The 20,337-nt window shown below is 41.3% G+C and overlaps 1 protein-coding gene across 2 annotated transcripts in view; it reads right to left on the bottom strand.

Annotated features, from left to right (window-relative positions):
* Nars2 (asparaginyl-tRNA synthetase 2, mitochondrial) overlaps nucleotides 1–20,337 on the bottom strand; it is a 100,973-nt gene that overhangs the window by 22,105 nt on the left and 58,531 nt on the right. For both annotated transcript variants that reach the window (XR_008721930.1, XM_055623121.1), the window contains exons 7-11: nucleotides 17,941–18,073; nucleotides 11,634–11,732; nucleotides 11,492–11,529; nucleotides 9,355–9,421; nucleotides 6,951–7,088 (exon numbers count right to left, since the gene is read on the bottom strand). Coding sequence is in view for 1 of the 2 variants with exons in the window: in XM_055623121.1 (XP_055479096.1) it covers nucleotides 6,951–7,088; nucleotides 9,355–9,421; nucleotides 11,492–11,529; nucleotides 11,634–11,732; nucleotides 17,941–18,073 (475 nt within the window). In the remaining variant the exon portion in view is untranslated. The remainder of the gene's footprint in view (nucleotides 1–6,950; nucleotides 7,089–9,354; nucleotides 9,422–11,491; nucleotides 11,530–11,633; nucleotides 11,733–17,940; nucleotides 18,074–20,337) is intronic.

The following is a 20,337-nucleotide window of genomic DNA, read 5'->3' as shown; positions in this document are numbered from 1 at the left end:
CAGGAGCTCCACAAGGAGAGCAACAGAACCAAAAAATTTGGGCACAGAGGTCTTTTCTGAGACTGATACTCCAACCAAGGACCATGCATGGTGATAACCTAGAACCCCTGCACAGATGTAGCCCATAACAGTTCAGTGTCCAAGTGGGTTCCCTAGTAGGGGAAATAGGGACTGTCTCTGACATGAACTGATTGGCCTGCTCTTTGATCACCTCTCCCTGCAGCCTTACCAGGCCACAGAGGATGACAATGCAGCCAGTCCTGATGAGCCCTAACAGACTAGGATCAGAAGGAAGGAAAGGAAGACCTCCCCTATCAGTGGACTTGGGGAGGGGCATGCACGGAGAAGAGGAAGGGAGAAAGGAATTGGGAGGGGAGATACTGGGGGATACAAAGTGAATAAAGTGTAAAAAAAAAGAAAAAGAAAAAAAGGAAAAGAAAAAAAAAGAAAACCAATGAAACACATCTTTTTTTTTTTTAAGAGGTTAGGGTAGAGAAAGTGGGATATATTTTCTGTAGACTAGGCTGGTCTGAAACTTACTATGTAGACCAGGCTAGCTTCCAATTTGGGGCAATCCTCCTGCCTCAGCCTCCCTACTGCATGAGCACGGCACCATGCATGCCTTCACATCTGTTTTACTTTTTATGATTTCACTGAACCTTGGAGTTTACTTTCTGTGGTTGTGATAAATAATATGATGATAAGCAACTTGGAAAGGAAAGGGTTTATTTCATCTATGTTTCCAGGTCACAGTACAGAAGGGAAGTCAGGGAAGCAGGAGGGACCATGAAGGACAGCTGCTTACTGGCTTGCTGTCTAGCCTTTGTTTGTTTGAGACAGGGTTTCACTATGTAGACCAGGCTCATCTTGAACTCAGATATATATATACCTCCCTCTGCCTCCTGTGTTAGCTTTTAAAACATTTGTGTGTGTGTGTGTGTCTGTGTACCATATGTGTACCTGGTGCCTGTGGAAGACAGAAAAGGGCACTGAATCCTCTGGGATTAGAGTTATAAACAGTTGTAAACTGCCATGTGGGTTCTGGGAATTGAATGTGGGCCCTTTAAAGAGCAGCCTATGCTCTTAACTATTGAGCTACCTCTCCAGCCCAGCTGGCTTGCTAAACAGTCCAGGATCCCTTGCCTAGAGCTGTACTGTACAGGGGACTAGGCCTGCCTCCATCAATTAGCAGTCAAGGAACGCCCACAGACATGCCCAAAGGCCAATCTGATGGAAGTAACCCCTGGTGAAGCCTACCCCAGATAGCCTCAGGGCTGTCAAGGTGACAGCTGAACTAACGAAGTGAAATCTCTTGCATAAACTGCTGCAAACCATCCCAAAGCTGTAATTAGAGTCCCACTAAAGAAATGAGGTATGTATTCACACGCCCCAAGGTTTGTACATTCATTATTCAAGGGTTTTTAGGAGACGAAATAGGCACTTTTTATAGGTTGAAAAACCAAAACCAAGGTTGCTAACTTAAATGCTACTATCTATGGCTAATGTAAAGGTCTTAATTAACAATGATCAAATAAAATGGTAATGAGAAGCTATATGCTATGGTACTTTTAAAAATACAGAAGGATACTAACATCTCATTGCAGTGCTTGTGTGGTCTGAGGCACCACTAAAGAGTTGAAGGCCTCCTAGAATGTACAGAGTTAAGAAGGACACACAAGAACAGAAGTGTCTTTTCAGAACGCAGGTGATAGCACAGCAACACATATACACAAATACTGAGCATCGCAGTGTCTGCCACAATAAAGTTATCACAAGTTAGAATGGATGAGAAACAATGCCGTACTTAACTTCCTGTCACTCCAAACAGTGCTTCACACTTTTTATACATTACTAATCCTCACACCCAGATAGTAGATCTCAGTCCCAACTAAAACCCCGACTAAAACTTCCTGTAAGATCTAAACTAGAACTGCCCAGCTGGGTCAGTTCCTAACTCCTATGAACCAAGAGTGATCATAAACTTGTATTGCTTAAGCTAAAATTCAAAGGGATTCAGGGGCTGCCTAACATCATATAGGTTTGTTTGTTTGCTTTCCTGTTGTTCGTCTTGTTGAGACAGCATCTTACTATGTATCTCTTGGCTGTCCTGGAACTCACAGACACTACCTGCCTCTGCCTCCCTAGTGATGGGATTAAAAGTTTACACAACCATACTTGGCTCATCCACCTAATGTGCAACATGCAGATCTGTAACTTGAACCCAAAAGTACGTAACTCTGGGCCATTATACTTTCCTTTATATCACTGCCTTTGTTCAGGAAATTTACAGCAAAAGTTCTCAGCCAGACCTGCTCCCACTTTCCTTAACAAATCAGGTTACTATGCATTTGTGCTCACCCTGTGTCTAACACTTTGATGATTTCAATCCATCCAATCGCCAATTCCTACACAAGATATATATTAGATTCTTGCTATGTCCTTGGCCTTATGCTAGGGACTGAGGATGTACTGGTGAGTGCAGAAGAGATCTGTAGGTGCTCTGGACAAAGGAAAGTCTTTAAGTAGTTTCACATGTGAGTAAACATTTTGTTAAAAGTTATGATGGATTAAGAATTAGTAGCTTGCAATGTCCAGCATGGCAGAGATACAACCATTGGTAAAGTAGTGGTATGAATGTTCTGGGGTAACTAATCACTTTCTCACTGGATTTAAGGCCTGCTCCACGGGAAAGAACTCATATCTGGAACTATAAACCTGGCCAAGAACCTCCACTTGAGGAGATAATAAACCTTACAATGTTCTAAATGGATAAAACTGTCTTTTAAATATTATGGTTTATACCTATAGAGAAGCTTCTTTTTGCAGGACAATGGTCAATATGCAGAGAACAGTGTCTGTGGATTGTGCATCTCCAAATAGAATGTGTGTATCATGCTCAGGGACCATCATGCAAGAGCAGGGTGAAAGGATGTGAGAGGATGGGGAAGACTGCTGTGAAGGGCTGCTTCCGGATATGCCAAGGCCACTGTCCTCATAAGCTCACAGTGTCCATGGTGACTGCACAGGATCAAGACAGTCAGCATTCCAGCCCAGATGGAGGAGGGCTCATGGGCTCCACTCCTATCTGAGACACTACTGGTAGTTGACGGCTGCTGGGAAAAGTCTCATTCTCCCCCACCCCCAGGGGGACATCCTCTAGAAATACATTTTGAAATTTTCTTTTTAAAAAAATTAATTGATTTATTCACTTTATATCCTGGTAGTAGACCCCTCCTATCTCTCCACCCAGTCCCACCCTTCCTCCCCCATCCGTTATTTTTCAGAAAAGGGGAGCCCCTTACCCACCCACCCCAGCTCATCCAGTCACATAAGGACTGAGTTTGTTCTCTTCCCCTGTGGCCTGGAAGGCAGTCCTGTCAAGGAGAAGTGATCAAAAAGCAGGTAATGTCAACATCAGAGACAGCCCCTCCTCCCCTTACTAGTGGACCCACATGAAGCTTGAGCTGCCCATTGGCTACATATATAAAACTTTCAGATGATGAACAAAAAAATTACATTAAATTTTTAAAAAAATGAGTAAATCTAGGTCGGAAACTTAACAGTATCTAAAAGATGTCTCTGACTAATTATAATGGTCAAAGGAGTTTCTTATGAAAAAAAAAAAAAAGGTGATCTGGAGAGGAAGTAAAATTACTTTGGAGGAGAGGACTGTTGAAGAGTAAAGCATGTGCCCAAGATAGGAGGATGTCTAAGCTAGCAGAAGGGCGATGGGTGTGGATGCAACAGAGAATGAGCAGAGTTGGGCACAGTCACACTTGGCCTAGTAGGAGCAATGGAAGGTTTTAAAAAAGGAGCTAACAGCTGTGCATGGCACAAGCCTGTAATCCAAGCACTCTGGGAGGCAAAGACAGGTGGATCTCTGAGTTTGAGGCTAGCCTACTCTACAAAGCCAGTTCAGGACAGCAAGGCTGCACAAAGAAACCCTGTCTGGAAAAACAAAATGAGGGAAAAGAGAAGAGAAGACGAAGGGAGAGGAGAGGAGGGAAGGGGAGAGAAGGGGAGGGAAGGAAGGGGAGGGGAGGGGAGGACAGGTGAGAAGGTTCAGAAGATAACAGTGCTCAGCACTAAGGCTAATGGCCTGAGTTGGAATTCTGAGTTCCACATAGTGGAAAGAGAGAAACTATTCCTGAAAGTTCCCTAAACTCTACACACTTGCAAGAGCATGCATGAGTGCCCTCCAATAAATAAATGAATGTAACAACAACAACAATAATAAAAAGAAATGAGTCCAGAACTTAAAGCAAAAGCCTCGAGGAGACTTCTTTTAACTGAATTTCTGAGTTATCTGAGAATACACAGCAAGCTTATTGGAACATATGAAATTGCCTGGCAAGAGGAAAGACATAGGATTAGACCAAAGGAATCCCAACATCTGATAAACTGGGAAAAAACAATCTATACAGAAGACTAACTAGAGCAAGCAGTGAAAAGAGGAAGTACGAGGACCTGATGCCGAAAAGGCAAGGGATAACAGGGTTTTAGAATAAGAAATTGACATGCTGAGTCATGCAGACAGGGCAAATCAGAAACACTTCTGAGTAGCCTAATGACATGAAGATCCTACTGAGCTGAACAGGAACTGCTGTCGTAGAGGCAGAAGAGGAAGAGGTAATAAACAAGGGGCTGTGGCTGGTCTAAGAAGTGAAAACAAACAAACAAACAAACAAACAAACAAACAAACAAATAAATAAATAAATAAATGAATAAATAAATAAATAAGGTGCAACCTCAAGGAAGAGTTAGGCTAAGAAAGTTACCTCAGACTACAAAAAAATAAACCTAGTGCTGTAAAGTTTTACCAATTCTTTACAAGCTATACAGATCCCATGTAAGTGTTAAACAGGATTTATGGCAGTATTGAATGGAGTACAGTGAAAAACACTACGTGAAGGGACATTATTTTGAAAGGGTTAGACTAACTTTGTAACCTGTATGTCTTCTAAAGCCTATAGTTTTGAGTTTTAGGTTCAGGTTAAGCTAAAGCCTCTTAGTACCTTTCCAGAGAGTGGAAAAATGTGACCCTATCTATGAGGACAGATAGAAAAAAAGGCAAGCAAGCAATGACCTTCACTCAGCAAAAAGAAAAACTCCTGTCTTTGAGATAGCATTTCTTAGCATCAAACCTAGACTTCTTCTGAGTAGCTTTTGACCTCCAGCCAAAAGTCTGCAGCCCCTAATCTTCAAGGATGAGCTAACCACCCCCACCTTCAATTGCAGCTGCATCCACACTTGGCAGGACTGGCCAAGCTTGAGCACCTAAGACTAACCAATTATCTTACTTTATAGCTTCCTCATCCAATCCTAAATTGCCAAAACTGCAACTTCAAATCTCCCGAAATTTTTCTTTTAAAAACCTAAAGACCTTTGTCTCCCGGTGCCACTCCTTGCTGACCGGCAGGGGTGACCCCATTGTGCAATGGTTAATAAACCTCTTGCTTTTGCAACGAGTCTTGGTCTGGGGGAGTTTCTGGGAAGGGTGTGATCTTGAACTCCTGAGCTGTGAGACCCCAGGTCTTACAATTTGGGAGAATACACAGTGGAACTATGGGGTAGAGATAGAAGAGCTAAATTATCTGTGTATATTTTTCATTTGTAATTCAAGAAAACAAGTTTCTTAGCAAAACTGCTCTAGGATTTCAAGATGAGATGGTAATAGGTGACTGATACTGTCTTATAACACTGTAAATGAAAACAGATATTTATATATACCTAAGATGGGGATGTTTTGCTTACTGGTGGGCTATAATCTTTATTTTCTACAAGTAAGTGGTGAGATACTGGATAGGAAAATTTAGGTTTCTGACCTATTTTGAGATGAATATATTTGTCTCAGACCTAACTAACAACATTACATATATAATGATTCAATAAGAATCTTGTAAGTCAGGAGAGCAACAGAACCAAAAAATTTAAACACAGGGAACTTCCCAGAGACTCATATTGCAAGCAAGGACTATTCATGGAGATAACCTAGAACCCCTGCACAGATGTAGCACATGACAGTTCAGTGCCCAAGTGGGTTACATAGTAATGGGAAGAGGGACTGCCTCTGACATAATCTGATTGGTCTGCTCTTTGATCACCTCCCCCTGAGGGGGGAGCAGCCTTACCAGGCTACAGAAGATGACAATGCAGCCACTCCTGATGTGATCTGATAGACTAAGATCAGAAGGAAGGAGAAGAGGACCTCTCCTATCAGTGGACTTGGGGAGAGGCACTTTTGAAGAAGGGGGAGGGAGGGTGGAATCAGGAGGGGCTTACACTTTATTCACTTTAAGCTTATGGGCTTAAAGTGAATAAAGTGTAATTAATAAAAAGAGAATCTTGTAGGTCAAAATATATTTTTATGTTAACAGCTCACCTTGTAAGCAGAAAGAAAATAAAGAGAAAGTAAACTAAAGAGTAAAATCAATTAGAAATAGAGTGAAGAGATCAGAGAGCCAATACGGGCAGAGAGAGAAAGCATATGAAGCCTGTGACAGGGCGATCTGCTAAGAACTCCTCAGTCCCTCCACTGCCTTCCCTCCGTCTCTATAAATAGCCCAGACAAAAGAACTCTAAGCCAACTGTTCTTCTGCCTGATCATGCTAGTGGCATTACTTGTGGTCCAGCAAGCTTTCTCTCCCAGGAGTCTCCTAATCAATATTAAACTAGACATCAACCTGGCATCGTTATCCAGTGTTCTAGGCTACTTCCTGAACTCGGTTATTCAAACAAAAGCAAAAGCAAAATGAAGCCCATTTACACTTGGATCTGCTGTACTAAGGAGGCCCTGTGAGAAAAATGAGAAGTATGTTTACTGAACATTGGGCTCTGTGGGAAGACTGATGGATATAATTTAAGAAAATATTCTTAAAGTTAGTGAAATGAGAGCAGAGGGAGGGCCCAGATTCAGATGGTGAACCACACTTATTTGATACTCTTCTTACTGTGTGCTGAGGACCGTCTTCGTTGTCCCGCATGTAGAAGGGCTTGAGTGACAATGGATAGTTGATGACAAAGACTGGTATGTTGCCACAGTGTTTCACCAGGTACTTCTCATGTTCAGTTTGTAGGTCAATACCCCACTGCAACGAGAAACAAGAAGATGGGGCTAAAATACACACACAAAAACAACCTGTACCAGTCCCGAGGCCTTTCTCTCGTTGGGGCTGAATGACGTGTGCAGCTGTCTGCCAAGGTTACACAGCTGACTAAACTACAGGGAAATGCTTGCTAATAAGAATGGCCAAAAGCCTGGAAAGATGAAAGCTGGAATCAGTAAATAAACACTATTGTTTCTGGGCCCCATCTCAGGGGGTAGCATTCAGCACAGGCAGGAAAACAAAATACTTTCCAAAGGGATAAAACTGATGCAGAATTATGGTTTTTATTAATATTGCCTAGAGCTTCTCCCCTAGTTACTGTTTCTAAGTCTCAGGAAATTAAATGATGGCGGCAGTACTTCTAATACTGAGCCTATCTTTAGAGAGATGGCTTTTCTCAGTGAATTTCTATTTTAATAAAAGTCAACTCATACACAAGATGTTCTTTGATGAGTATGTTATAACACTGTTCAGTCTATTTATTTAGTAAATACTACTGTCACTATTAAATTACAAGTGGCATATTTAGTCCTGGATATGGTAATAAACAAACAAACAAAAAACAAAATAGTATCATTCTTGACTTCATGAAGCTTGGTAGGAATTATCAAAATAGAAATTACACAAAGAATTAATTGACCTTAGAACCAACAAGTACAAATTAAAAAACAAACAAACAAACAAACCCAACAAGTGCTGCCGGTTGGTGGTGCAAACCAATTATGCCAGGCGTTGGGAGGTAGAGGCAAGATCAGCAGTTCAAGGTCTTCCTCAACCCGAGGAGTTTGAGGCCAGCAGGACTTCATGAGCTCCAACAAAGAAGCTTGTTGCTGCCAAACTTTGTAAGAGCATGTAACCCCTACATCTGGGACTAGGGTAAAGGATTGTTTAATGATATAGGTTGCACATCTTATTTCCTTACTATTCCCACTTGTGGAGAGTATTCTCAATACTCTCCACCCCCAAACACTTTAAACAAGAAGTTTGAACAAGATGCAAAATTAGGTAAAACCACTTAAGATTCATTTCTTAAAAGTAATTTTCCTTACTTAAATATAGATTGGCCTACATATAACAGTTATGCATAAACAAAAATCATAAAATTGCCCCCTATTTTACAATGGTAAGTGGGAACATTTCAATTCTCCAATCAAGGATATTTATTTGTATAACTGGGTTTTTGTGCTGAAGTTAGTATGACTGTGTTCTCAGTCTTGTCTTCTCTGATATTTGATGGGCCACAGAAAGCACAGGGGTCTCTTCGACTACAGACTGACAAGAGGCATCAGGTCTGTACCAAATGAGTGTAAAAATAACCGGAAGGTAAAGGTGAGCAACCCTGTGTCTGGGTGGGGGTGGGAGTGTGGAAGGGGGGAGGTAGAAAACATTCCTGGATTCCGGTCAGGGAAGCAGTTGTGCTAACTGAAGATCTTCACTTCTCCCTTAGTTCCCCTTAGTTCCTCTAAAAGCAAGCGTCCAGTCTTACCCCTGCTGCAGTGACCCCCCCCCCCCCCCCCGCAGTGGATCACACGGATCCCCTGCTGCCAACTCACTGCTCTACCCCAGGCCCCAACCCAGCAGGCACTCCCTGGGAACCCACAAGCCACTCCAGCCAGGGAAGTAGGTAGTCTAGTCTAGCTATGAATATTCACCTCTGTCTCTGCTCCTTCGTCCCGTAGTCTCATCCCCAGCTCTGTGGCTGACTTGCTCTGGCCTCTCCCCACTCTGCCTCCATTACTAAAGGACTAAGTAGACACCTTAGTAATCTGCTTAGGTGGGACATCCAGTGTTCCTCTCTCCTGGGGACCCGAAGCCCCAGCGCACCCCCATGCCTAAGATTCAACTCCCAATACCAGACATACATTTTACCTGGAACCCTCAGCGGCCTTTAGTTACTTCTATTCCAAATGACAGAATTCTCTTCTAAAATAATTTTTCATTGCCACACATGGTGGTGCACACCTTTAGTTCTAGCACGTGAGAGGTGGGAGCAGAGAGATCTCTGTGAGTTCTAGGCCAACTTGGTCTACATAATGAGTTCATGGTCAGCCAAGGCTCCATAGTAAGGACTCATCTCAAAATTATTCTCAGTCACGTCCAACAAAAACTCACAAAGCCTATGCACAGATCCACAAACACTTATGTTACTAATAAAAGAAATAAAGTTGTTTAATGCAGCTAAAGATGGTAGGGAAACACACACACACACACACACACACACACACACACACACACACACACACGCTACCTTGGGTGTAAAGGTGAAGTTCTGGGATGCTTGCTTTAAGATCTCGATTGCTTCTGTATAAGAAATGCTGGAGAAAACAACAAAAAGTAGAGGAAGGTTAACACAGTGGAACTGTTCTATACTGGAAAAACCAAACCAGTTCCAACATAATCTGTAAGCTCATAAGTGAGTACGAAGCAATCAGGAATTAAGGCTGACCTGATCTTACGAAAATGTGCTCTGCACGAAGAGAATTGGCTGCTCAGTAACTCCACGCCTGACCACATGAAATGTGCACTAAAGTCACCTCAGAAAGCGGTTTCTCAATATCCACACTAGGCCAATATTCTGCTAAGAGGTATGAAATATTGGGGCTCAAAGAGCAAAAGACTTTTCTAAAGTTGTCACTTATTTATTATTTATTCATCTAGCAAACATGGGTGTCATAGTTACTAGATGCTAAGCATTATTGTAGGTACTAGAGACCCTATAAACAAAAATAAAGCTTCTGCCTTCTTGGAGCAAGTTAACAGGAGTAAGGGAGGTGTCTGGGATGCCATTTTAGAGATGATGTTCAAGAAAGAACCTCTGAGTAAGTGACATTTGAATAGAAACTTGCATCAGAATATGAAAAAAAAAAAAAAGAACTGCATAAATAACTGGGAGGAATATACTAGACAAAAAGAAAACCAAGTACAGGGCCTTCTCTGAGGAACAGTTTGTCCCACTGAAGGAACAAAAAGGTCAGTGTGACTAGAGCATGCTGAACAAGGGGGGAAATCCCAGGAAATTGGTTAAGAACGGCAGTCAGATCATGAGCACTTCCTCAGGCATTGGTAATATATTCTAAGACTGTAGAGGAAACTAGCATTGGTTTCTCAGTAAGAAAACTCTCACGCTTAACATGAAAAACACCACTGCATGTGTGCGCACACCTAGAGGCTAACGTGGGAGGAGTGCTTGGGTACAGGAGTTCAAGGCTAGTAATACTAATTGCTCCACTTAATGAGAACACATGATTAATTTCTAATGTTATAGAAACATTCAAAAATTAAGTATTTGTACAGGTAAAATTTTGTCTGTAGTTCTTTATAGTAGTTCTTAGATAGTCTATTGTTCCAGTTCATCAATTACTTTATATGATCTACCAATTACACTGAGAAATATTAAGAAGCAATATTTTTTATACAGTTGTTATGCTACTATTTCATTATGAAGAAATAATGATTCTAGATATTTCTTCTGGGGATAACGATCTCCTCCGTTTCTCCCCACCCTCACTCCTTCTTAATTAAAGCATGGCTTTCAAGTTCAGATTACAGCTCTGACTCTGGATACCCTTAACGGGCTTCTCAAAATCTCTCTACTAAGTATGTCTCTTGTTATGCATAAAGAATATGCCTTTGCCTTTCCAGAAACTGTTTCCAAAGTGCTTGAGGAAAAAAAGGAATTACAATTTTTTAATTTACACTGGGGATCTAATCATACAATTTACTATGCTCACTATGGTCGTTTGGACTAGCCATCACAGGCCCTCCAGACATGACACAGTAGATGTGCATAGGTTACTTGCATATACCATGGCATTTGACACAGTGTCCTGACCATGCAGGTTTTAGTACACATAAGGTTCTGGAAACCAATCTATCTCCAGGGCTCTCCTGGAGTGCTCTGTCCTCCCAGAGTACTGGGTTTACAGGCATGCATCAATACCAAGAGATTACTCTATAAGGTACGAAGTTTAGTAATGCAAATCACTATGTGTATGTGTGTGTGTGTGTGTGTGTGTGTGTGTGTTTTCTTCAAGACAGGGGTTTCTCTCTGTAGCCCTGGCTGTCCTGGACTCACTCTGTAGACCAGGCTGGCCTCTAACTCAGAGAGATCCGCCTGTCTCTGCCTCCGGAGTACTGGGTTTACAGGCATGCATCAATGTACCCGGAGATATTCTTTTAACTTGCTAGTGAGTCATTTATTTAATGAAACATGGATTATCAACTATGAGCTAAGCGCAACAAAAATACTAGAACATGGGTTTTTCTTTAAATCTGGTATGATAAACACAGAGATATATAAAAAATTATAACTCAAAGATTATAACTCAATGTGATACAGTGGTCAAGTATGAGCAAAATTCAGAAAAATTATAATATCTACTTACATTAGGAAGCTGTTTTTTAGCATATGTTCTAGTCTGTCCTTGATAAGACAAAAGAGAACAAAATTGAAATGTAATTATATTTATTAGATAAAATGAATATACTTAAAGAGTTATGCATTTGGCCTATTCACAAACTTATTACCTTCTGGCCAGGAGCTATGAATTTGTGACACAGTTCAACATCTTCAGGACAGTTTGAGAGAACCACCTCGGTGGTCGCCTTGAAGAGTTCCTCCATGACCTAAAAGAAATGAGACACAACTGCCTGAGCAGCAGTTTTACACAAAGATCTTCAGGGCTTTACGGCTTGAAAGACTTTTCTCTAGATTCCAGCAACTGAAAAATCTATTAAGCTTGTTAATCCCTGAATGTATTACAGCAACTCAGATCAATATTGGTGTGGAAATGAGTTGTCAAGTGAACAGCTATGTCTCTTTACATATCAATGAACTCACTTGCAGAATTAAGACAATCATAGCAGCTCATTCACATGACTGTTGTGAGAATTATATGAAATAACCCTGTGTACTAGCTTAGTTTCTGGTTCAGAGAAACATCATTAGATTCTGTGAAAAGAGAAATTTTTGCAAAGTGATTGGGTCAGTCAATGGTAGATGAAAGGAAACTTGAAAACCTGAGCTACAACAACATGAATGTAAACAATACTTGTATATTCCTTTGTTTGTTAAAATAGAAAAACATAAATTAGTATATAAGAATTAAATTCTACCAAGAATATCACTGTCAGACTCATAGGAGACATGTTTTCCCTAGAAGAAAGCAGTAACTAGAATGGAAAATATTTCAAGTATTTTATTTATTTCTTTTGAGACACAGTCTCACTGTGTAGCCCTGGCTGGACTGGAACTCACTATGTAGATCAGACTGGTCTTGAACACACAGAAAGTACTAGGGTTATTAATGTTGCCACCACACCCAGTGAAGAGTTTAAGTTTCTAAGTCACCAATAGTATAAAAAGCTACTAATTTGGGAAAGAAAAAAAAAAAAAAAACATTTGAAGGCAATAGATAAAATCAAATTAAAACTTGTTAAGGAGAGGAGAGATAGTTCACTATTGACGTAATCTAAAATGTGAACTATTACTAGGAACAGGCTCGCCTGATTCCCCAACACTGCATAAACTGGGCAGCGTGGCAGGCAGTATCGTAGCAGCACACCTATAATCCTAGCACCTAGGAGTGGAGACAGGGTCAAGAAGTCAAGATCACTCTAAGACATATGAGATCCTTTTTTAAAAGCATCACACACAGAATGTTTATATTCTACAAGGAAAAGAAAGGCAGACAAAGTGTATCAAAGCAGATATTAAGACTCAGAACCAAACCTCCAGCTGAATGTAGGGAATTAAAAAAAAAGGGGGGGGGTTAATACGACCTGGAGAGGACAGGAGTTCCACAAGGACCAAATATATCTGGGCACAGGGGTCTTTTATGAGACTGTTTCTCCAAACAAGGACCATGTATGGATGCAACCTAGAGCCCTTGCTCAGATGTAGCCCTTGGTAGCTCAGTATCCAAGTGGGTACCCTAATAAGGGGAACAGGGACTGTTTCTGACATGAACTCAAAGGCGGGCTCTTTGACACATACACCCCCCTTGGGAGGAGCAGCCTTGCTAGGCCACAGAGGAGGACTTTGCAGCCAGTCCTGAAGACACCTGATAAACCAGTATCAGATGTAAAGGGAGGAGGTTCTCCCTTATCAGTGGACTTAGAAAGGGGCAGGGAGGAGATGAGGGTGAAAGGGTGGGATTGGGAGGGAAAGAGGGAGTGGGATACAGCAGGGATACAAAGTTAACAAACTGTAACTAATATTAAAAAAAAAAAGGCAGACAAATCCAGTGGAGAGTGAGTGGCTTAATGTTCTCCACTTCCAGCCTTTATCACCTTCCAACACAGCAGTGAGATAAAGACAGAGCAAACCTAAGTGTTTACAAGGGTCACATTCCTCAATTACTATGGAAGAACGTAAGTCTCTGACCATCTGGGCTGCTTAACTGCTGTCTTATGAGCGATGAATTTAATCTCAAAATGGAAATCCCTGCCCTCTACCCCAAACTCTGACTTTCAGACTAAGTTCTATAAACACATCTGATAAAGCCACAAACTATGGTAAGGGGTGAGTATAAGATGTTTTTAAAATTACTAAAATAGTCTTTAATAATTAATTACTTGTAATTCATGAAACATTTTTTATAACATTCAGAGTCAAAACTTAAATGCACGAAACAAAAAGAGCAGGAGCAGGATACCTTTTTCTGTCTCCAGGAAAAAGACTTACATTCTAACTGAGTCTCATTCAACAATATATGCTCTGAGTACCAGTAGTAGAAGCACCAAATCTGCTACCAAAACTTAAATATTCCATGGTACCATGGTACAGGTCAGAGGACAACTTTCAGAAGCTGGTTCTCATTTTGCATCATGGCTTTCTCTGACTGAACTCAGGTCATCAGGATTACATGGGCAAGTGTTTTTATCCTCTCTGAGCCATCTTATTGGCTTTTAAACTTCATTCTTCTCCAGTTTCAGTGCTTAGTTGTTAGTTAGCACTGAGACTCACAAAGTTAGTGAGAGGTCTTCTTGTCCTTCTTATGAAGGAACTGCCCAAAAGGGGTGTTTCTTCTTTTCTTTCCTTTTTTTTTTTTTGAGACGGGGCCTTTCTACGTAGTTCTGGCTGTGCTGGAGCATACAGTGTAGACCAGGATGGTCTCAAACACAGAGGTCTTCTTACCTCTTCCTTCCAAGAGCTGGGATTAAAAGTGTGTAGCACCATATCTTGTGAACTGTGGATACTTCTTTTTGTTTTTATGGTAATTCTTGTTTTGTCTTTTTGAAACAGCCTTACTTTGTAGCTTAGGCTAGTCTGGATCTTATAATCCTCCTGCTTCTGCCTCCCAAGTCAATGGTAGATTTGTGCTACCATTGGCAAATTAATGTTCACCAAAGCTAAAACCCTTTTCTCTGTGAATGACATTGCTAAGTGCATGAAAAAATAAGCTGCCAAAATTGGGGAAAATATTTCTAAGTTATATATCTAGAGAACAATTTATACTTGAAAATGAAGAAATTTTAGAGCTCAGTAACAATGGGCCAGGTGTGATGATGTACACCTTTCCAGCACTCAGGAGGTAGAGAGGGCAGAACTCTTGAATTCAAGGCCATCCAGGGTTACATAGTCAAAAACCAAAAACAATCATAGCTCAATAAGAAAACAAACAACTAAAGACTAGAAATTGATGGCTAGTCGGCAGATGCAAAGATGTTTAACAGAGAGAGCCTCAAGAGACATTGGGGAAATACAAAATAAAATCACAATACAATGCTAACAGAATCACACATATTCATTAGTTCTCTGTGTGAGCACATGCATGTGTGTTCCTGAGTATCTGTCTGTCTGTCTCATTCACAGACTGAAATACACAAACACATCCTTGACTAAGTAAGTACTGGTGATGATCAGACAAACTGGCTTTTGCATATCACTTGTAGGAATGCAACACAGTGCAGTCACTTTGTAAACCAGACAGGTTCCTGAAGAAACTAAACAGCAAACTCAGATCTTACCATCTTACTCCTAGGACCTCACCCAAGAGAGATGAAAACTATGTTTACATAGAACCTGCCCTTGAAGGTTTATAGCAACTTTCTTCATTGCTAAACCTAACGTTCTCCAGTATGAATGGTAAAAATGCTGCAGGAAAATTTGATATCTAGTACACGAAGTGGCAGAAGGCAGAGATATATGCACACACTGCTAAAGCTTGCATGACAGTCTGCAAAGGTCAGATTACTTAAGAGAGACCGGGCAGATCAGCAGTTGATGGGGGGAGGAATTAGAATGCAAGGCAGCAGCAAGTCACAGTTGTTTTGTAATAGCAAAATTGTTCTATATTTTGACTGCAGTCATAGTGACAGAAGTGGATTCAAGCCTTAAAACTTACAAGTTTAAGTGACTATGATGCTAATAAAACAGAAATAAATCAAAACTGTCATGGGCAGCCACTGTGTGCTTCTCAGAGAGTCGGCAGGGTTGCCTTCTCTCCCAGATACCCCTCATCCAACTGGATACTGGACACTCCTGCTCATCTCTCTGGGGTCCTCTGACCTTGTTTATTACTCCCAGACTTATTTTGAAATAGATACAAAGTAATACCAGCAGGAGTCTCTCCGGGTGGTTATGCTCTAGATAAAATGTAACTGCTGTTTGTCTCACATTATTCTTGGACATTTAAAAATCTATCAGTGAAAATATCTATAAACAACCACGGCAACAGAGAATGAATGAGTGAATGAAAGAAAAACAGAAAATGGAATAATGATACAATTCAAATATGTTTTAAATTTTGTAATTACATTTTTTTAACTTGTTTTTTATTTTATATGTATGGGTTGTTTTTTGTATGTATGACTGTGTACCGTACGTATGCTTGGTGCCGTGGAAGACAAAAGAAGGCATCAGATCCCCCAGAACTGCAGTTAAAGATGGTTGTGAGCTGCCACGTGGGTGCTGGGAATCAAACCCAGGTCTCTTTGGGAGAGCAGCCTTTGTTCTTAACCACAGAATCATTGCCAGCCCCCATTATTACATTTTATTGATTAATTTTGTGATGCTATGGTATTACTGGGAAGGTCAGTGGGAATCAGTTCTTTCTTTCCACCCTGTGGGTCACCCTGTTAAGTCATCAGGACTGGCAGCCATTACCTTTACCCACTGTATGAAAATCCAGAACTGAATTCTATTTGCATTTACCACATCCATGGCATTTACTCATCCATTTCTCAGTGTTCTTATAAAAAAAAAAAAAAAAAAAAAAAAAACCTTGAGGAAATGAAAGTATTTTGCAATCCTGTCATATGCCAAACAAGTTACATGTTGTCATCGTAACCTTTCCCTTCGGTATGTGTGTGGAGGCAGTAGAAGTGCAGTGGAGTCAGATGTGGGGAGCTCTGAGCCTGGTTCCTCCCCTCACAGTGCTCTCAGAATCTAAGTGAAGAAAAAACACTGGGTGATGGGCTCAAACGAAGCTGCTTAAGGAACCCATACTATCTTGTAAGGCTCAGAGCCTAACTCCACGCGGTCAGCAATAGTATCGTTCCAGAGGCACTGTTAACACTTTGAACTGGATAGTTCTTCAGGGGAAGAGAATTCATTCTGTGAGCGATAGGGCACTGAACAGCATCTTTGTCTTTAGCCATTACATACCAGCAGTAATTACTCTGCCCATCACCGCCTATGCCTAGTAGGGGTAAGCAGAAATGTCCCACGGGTGATACGAATCTAAATAATCAGTGGAAGGCATCACAAGGCTTAGCCAAATATGCTACCTGGCAATGTTAATTGCTGACGGACTCTCCAGGAACTGCCAGCCCAAAGGCATTGCCTTACTCAAGGTTGTGTTTCTTTGAGGCTAGGTAACCACGTCAAATAACTGGTTGACAGGGCAAAGCACAAAAGCCCACCCTCCTGTTCTCTTCAGGGAAAGTTATTTCTAGCTCCTAACTTCCTCAGAGAAAAGGTGGTGGTCTCTGTAACGTACCACAGTTCAACTTTCCCCTCTACTCAATGTTCCTGATCCTTTCAGGATGTGTCCTCCAGAGCATTCCAAAGCCTTGAACAGCGGGGGCTGGAGACAGCATGGTGTATGGGGAAACTTGCTGGTCTTGCCTGAGTTTGATTCTTGGTACTCACAGGGTAGCTCACAACTGTGCAATCTAGTTTCAGGAGCTCTGAAACCCTATTCTGGCTTCTGCAGGCAACATGCACATACGTGGTATATATACATACAGGTAAAACAGTCAAACATATAATAGAAATAAATCTTAAAAACAAAAACCTGGGCTGGAGAGAAGGCTCAGCTGCTATCTACTAAAGACTCATGTTAAGTTCCATGATGGGTGGATTACCGCTGCCTGCAAATGGAGCTCCAGGGCAGATGTAACACCTCTGGCATGTTTGGGTATTCATTCTCACTCTCTCTCATTTTTTCTCATCGCCCCACTCTCTTCCTCTCTTACACATGATTTCAGAAAAATAAACCTGTCAGAGTTTACTAGAAAAGGACAAGGCCATAGTCATGATTCCGACCAACCTGCAGGGCCTATGCTTTGAAACGATCGTTTACTAGGTGAATAGGAGTATAAGATATACGATGAATAAGGTAAAGCTAATGGACACTACTCAGTTACACAGCTATAAATCCAAACTAAGAGACTGAGCACCAAATATTACTGATAGAGAATTTAAAATAGTAACAGTTAACTATTTCTGGGTTATTACTAAGTGTCAGTCAGACAGACGGACACACAAACACACACACGCCCGCATAATCCTCAAAGTGAATTGTTTTATCTCCTGGCCCATGAATCTCTATAATGCAGAAGCACTACAATGTCAGATATTCCTGAAAATGACCAACTGTATACCTACCTGCATCAGATCCTGCAGGCTTTCAACAAAAGAAATCTCTGCTTCAACCATGTAAAATTCAGCCAGGTGTCTCCGGCTCTGAGAATTCTCAGCTCGGAATGTTGGACCAAAGGTAAATACTTGGGTAAAGGCTCTGCAATTCAAGATTAAGAGCATAAAAATAGAATACACAAGATTCATTGCAAGTATTTAAAATACCCTCAGCTCTTAAGAAAAAAAAGTTTTGCATCTATGCTGTGCCTACAAACCCACACATATTACCTGGTCTATTTCTCTAATGGGAGATAATAATAGTTTCAGTAAAAATGTTACATTTATAGAAACCATCTTATCCCAAAGGAATCTGCAACTGCTTTATAAACCTTATGGTTTTCTAAATATAGAAATAGAACCACTTCTGGGTGCACTCTACTGCAGCTGCCTTAAACAGCAGGCAACTGCATTTCACCGCAATCAGGACTGAAGCAAAGGAAAAATACCACAGCCCAAGAAACAGAATCGAGTCAATAACAACAAAAACTAGAATTTCATGTGCATGAGGTACGCTCAACTTATTTTTAAATACACACACAAATACACAAAAGGATGCCATAAACATGTAACACCCCCAATAGACAAAGGTTATTAAATGAAAATCTCAGCACGAGGCATGGGATGTCTCCCTATGAGTTGGTGATCAAGGAGGCTCCAGAGGCCCCCAAAACAAAACAGGTTACTGCCACTGCTTTTGGTTGTTCACCATAATTAATCTGTAGGACCCTATTGCCAAAGACATAGCACGCCTTAGTTGCAAGGACACAGAGAAATCAAGCTGGAACTGCCTTGAAAACTTCTTCCCTGATAAATGGTGCTGTGCAAGCCACTGCCAGGGGGGAAAAGGACATCAGTGGTTTACTCAGCACTGGACCCCGAATGTCACAATACTGATCTGGTAGGCAAGATGTGACTGACCACTGGCACAGCAGTGGTATGAAGGTTATGGGGTAACCAACTGCTTTCTTACTGGATCTCAGGCCTGCTCCACAGGCATCAATTCATGCCTTGTACTGTAAACCTGGCCAAAAGCCCACGGCTTGGAAGGTCATAGGCCCCAAGGGGGAACCTATTATTACTGTTTGGCTAAATAAACATGTTGTTAAATGACTTCCTAAATCTTTATGTTTATACCCATCTACCAATGTGCTATTTTCAATCTCGTCCAGAGTAGCCTTTTTCTGCTGTGGGCCATAATACAGAGACGTATAACTAGTCAAAATGCTCAGTATATGTAACTGTTGAGTGTTCATTCTTGAATGGGACATCTGTATCAAACCAACCACAAGGCTCAGGGAACATCAAAGAAGAGGGAGAGGGAATTTAAGAGCCAGATGATAGAAAGGAATGCTATAAAATGCTGTTGTCGGGGCTAGACAGATAGCTCAGAGGTTAAGAACACTGGCTGCTCTTCCAGAGGACCTGGGTTCAATTCCCAGCACCCACATGACAGTTCACAACTGTCTGAAACTCCAGACCCAGACCCTCAAGACCCTCACACAGACATATAGGCAGGCAAAACCACTAGTGCACATAAAAAATAAAAATAAAAAAATTGTTAAAAAAATGCTATTGTCTTCTGGATATGACATGACCTTCTGTACTCATGAATTCACTGCAGCTTGGTCAAGATTAGCAGACTACACTAGTTGGACTCATCGGGTTACATGCACACAAACACAGAGAGAGAGAGAGAGAGAGAGAGAGAGACAGAGACAGACAGACATGAAGATGGGAAGGGATATGTTGGCATCTTCCTCTGAAGAGTGAGAGTTGGATGTGGGTATGATTGGTATGATTCAAGATATACTGTATACATGTATACAACTGTCAAAGAATAAATAAAAATATACAACATAGGATAAACCTACTAAAATCTGTACATCTAAAGAAACTAATCAAGAAAGAGGACCCTGACTAAAATGCTCAATCCCCATCCTGAAAGGCAAAGAGGATGGACATCAGAAGAAGAAGAAAACAGGAAACAACCTCGGAACCTGCCACGGAGGGCCTCTGAAAGCCTCTGCCAAGCAGACTATCAAAGCAGACGCCGAGACTTATGGCCAACTGTTAGACAGAGTGCATGGAATCTTATGTAAGAAGTGGGAAATAGTAAGAGCTGGAGAGGACAGAAACCCCACAAGGAGAGCAACAGAACCAGAAAATTTGAACACAGGGAACTTCCCAGAGACTCATACTCCAACCAAGGACTATTCATGGAGATAATCTAGAACCCCAGCACATGACAGTTCAGTGTCCAAGTGGGTTACATAGTAATGGGAAGAGGGACTGCCTCTGACATAATCTGATTGGTCTGCTCTTTGATCACCTCCCCCTGAGGGGGAGCAGCCTTACCAGGCCACA

This window comes from Psammomys obesus, unplaced genomic scaffold (genome assembly GCF_907164565.1).
Source record: "Psammomys obesus unplaced genomic scaffold, mPsaObe1.curated_primary_1811, whole genome shotgun sequence".
NCBI classification, from domain to species: Eukaryota; Metazoa; Chordata; class Mammalia; order Rodentia; family Muridae; genus Psammomys; species Psammomys obesus.
This window is presented reverse-complemented; position numbering and strand designations above follow the sequence as displayed.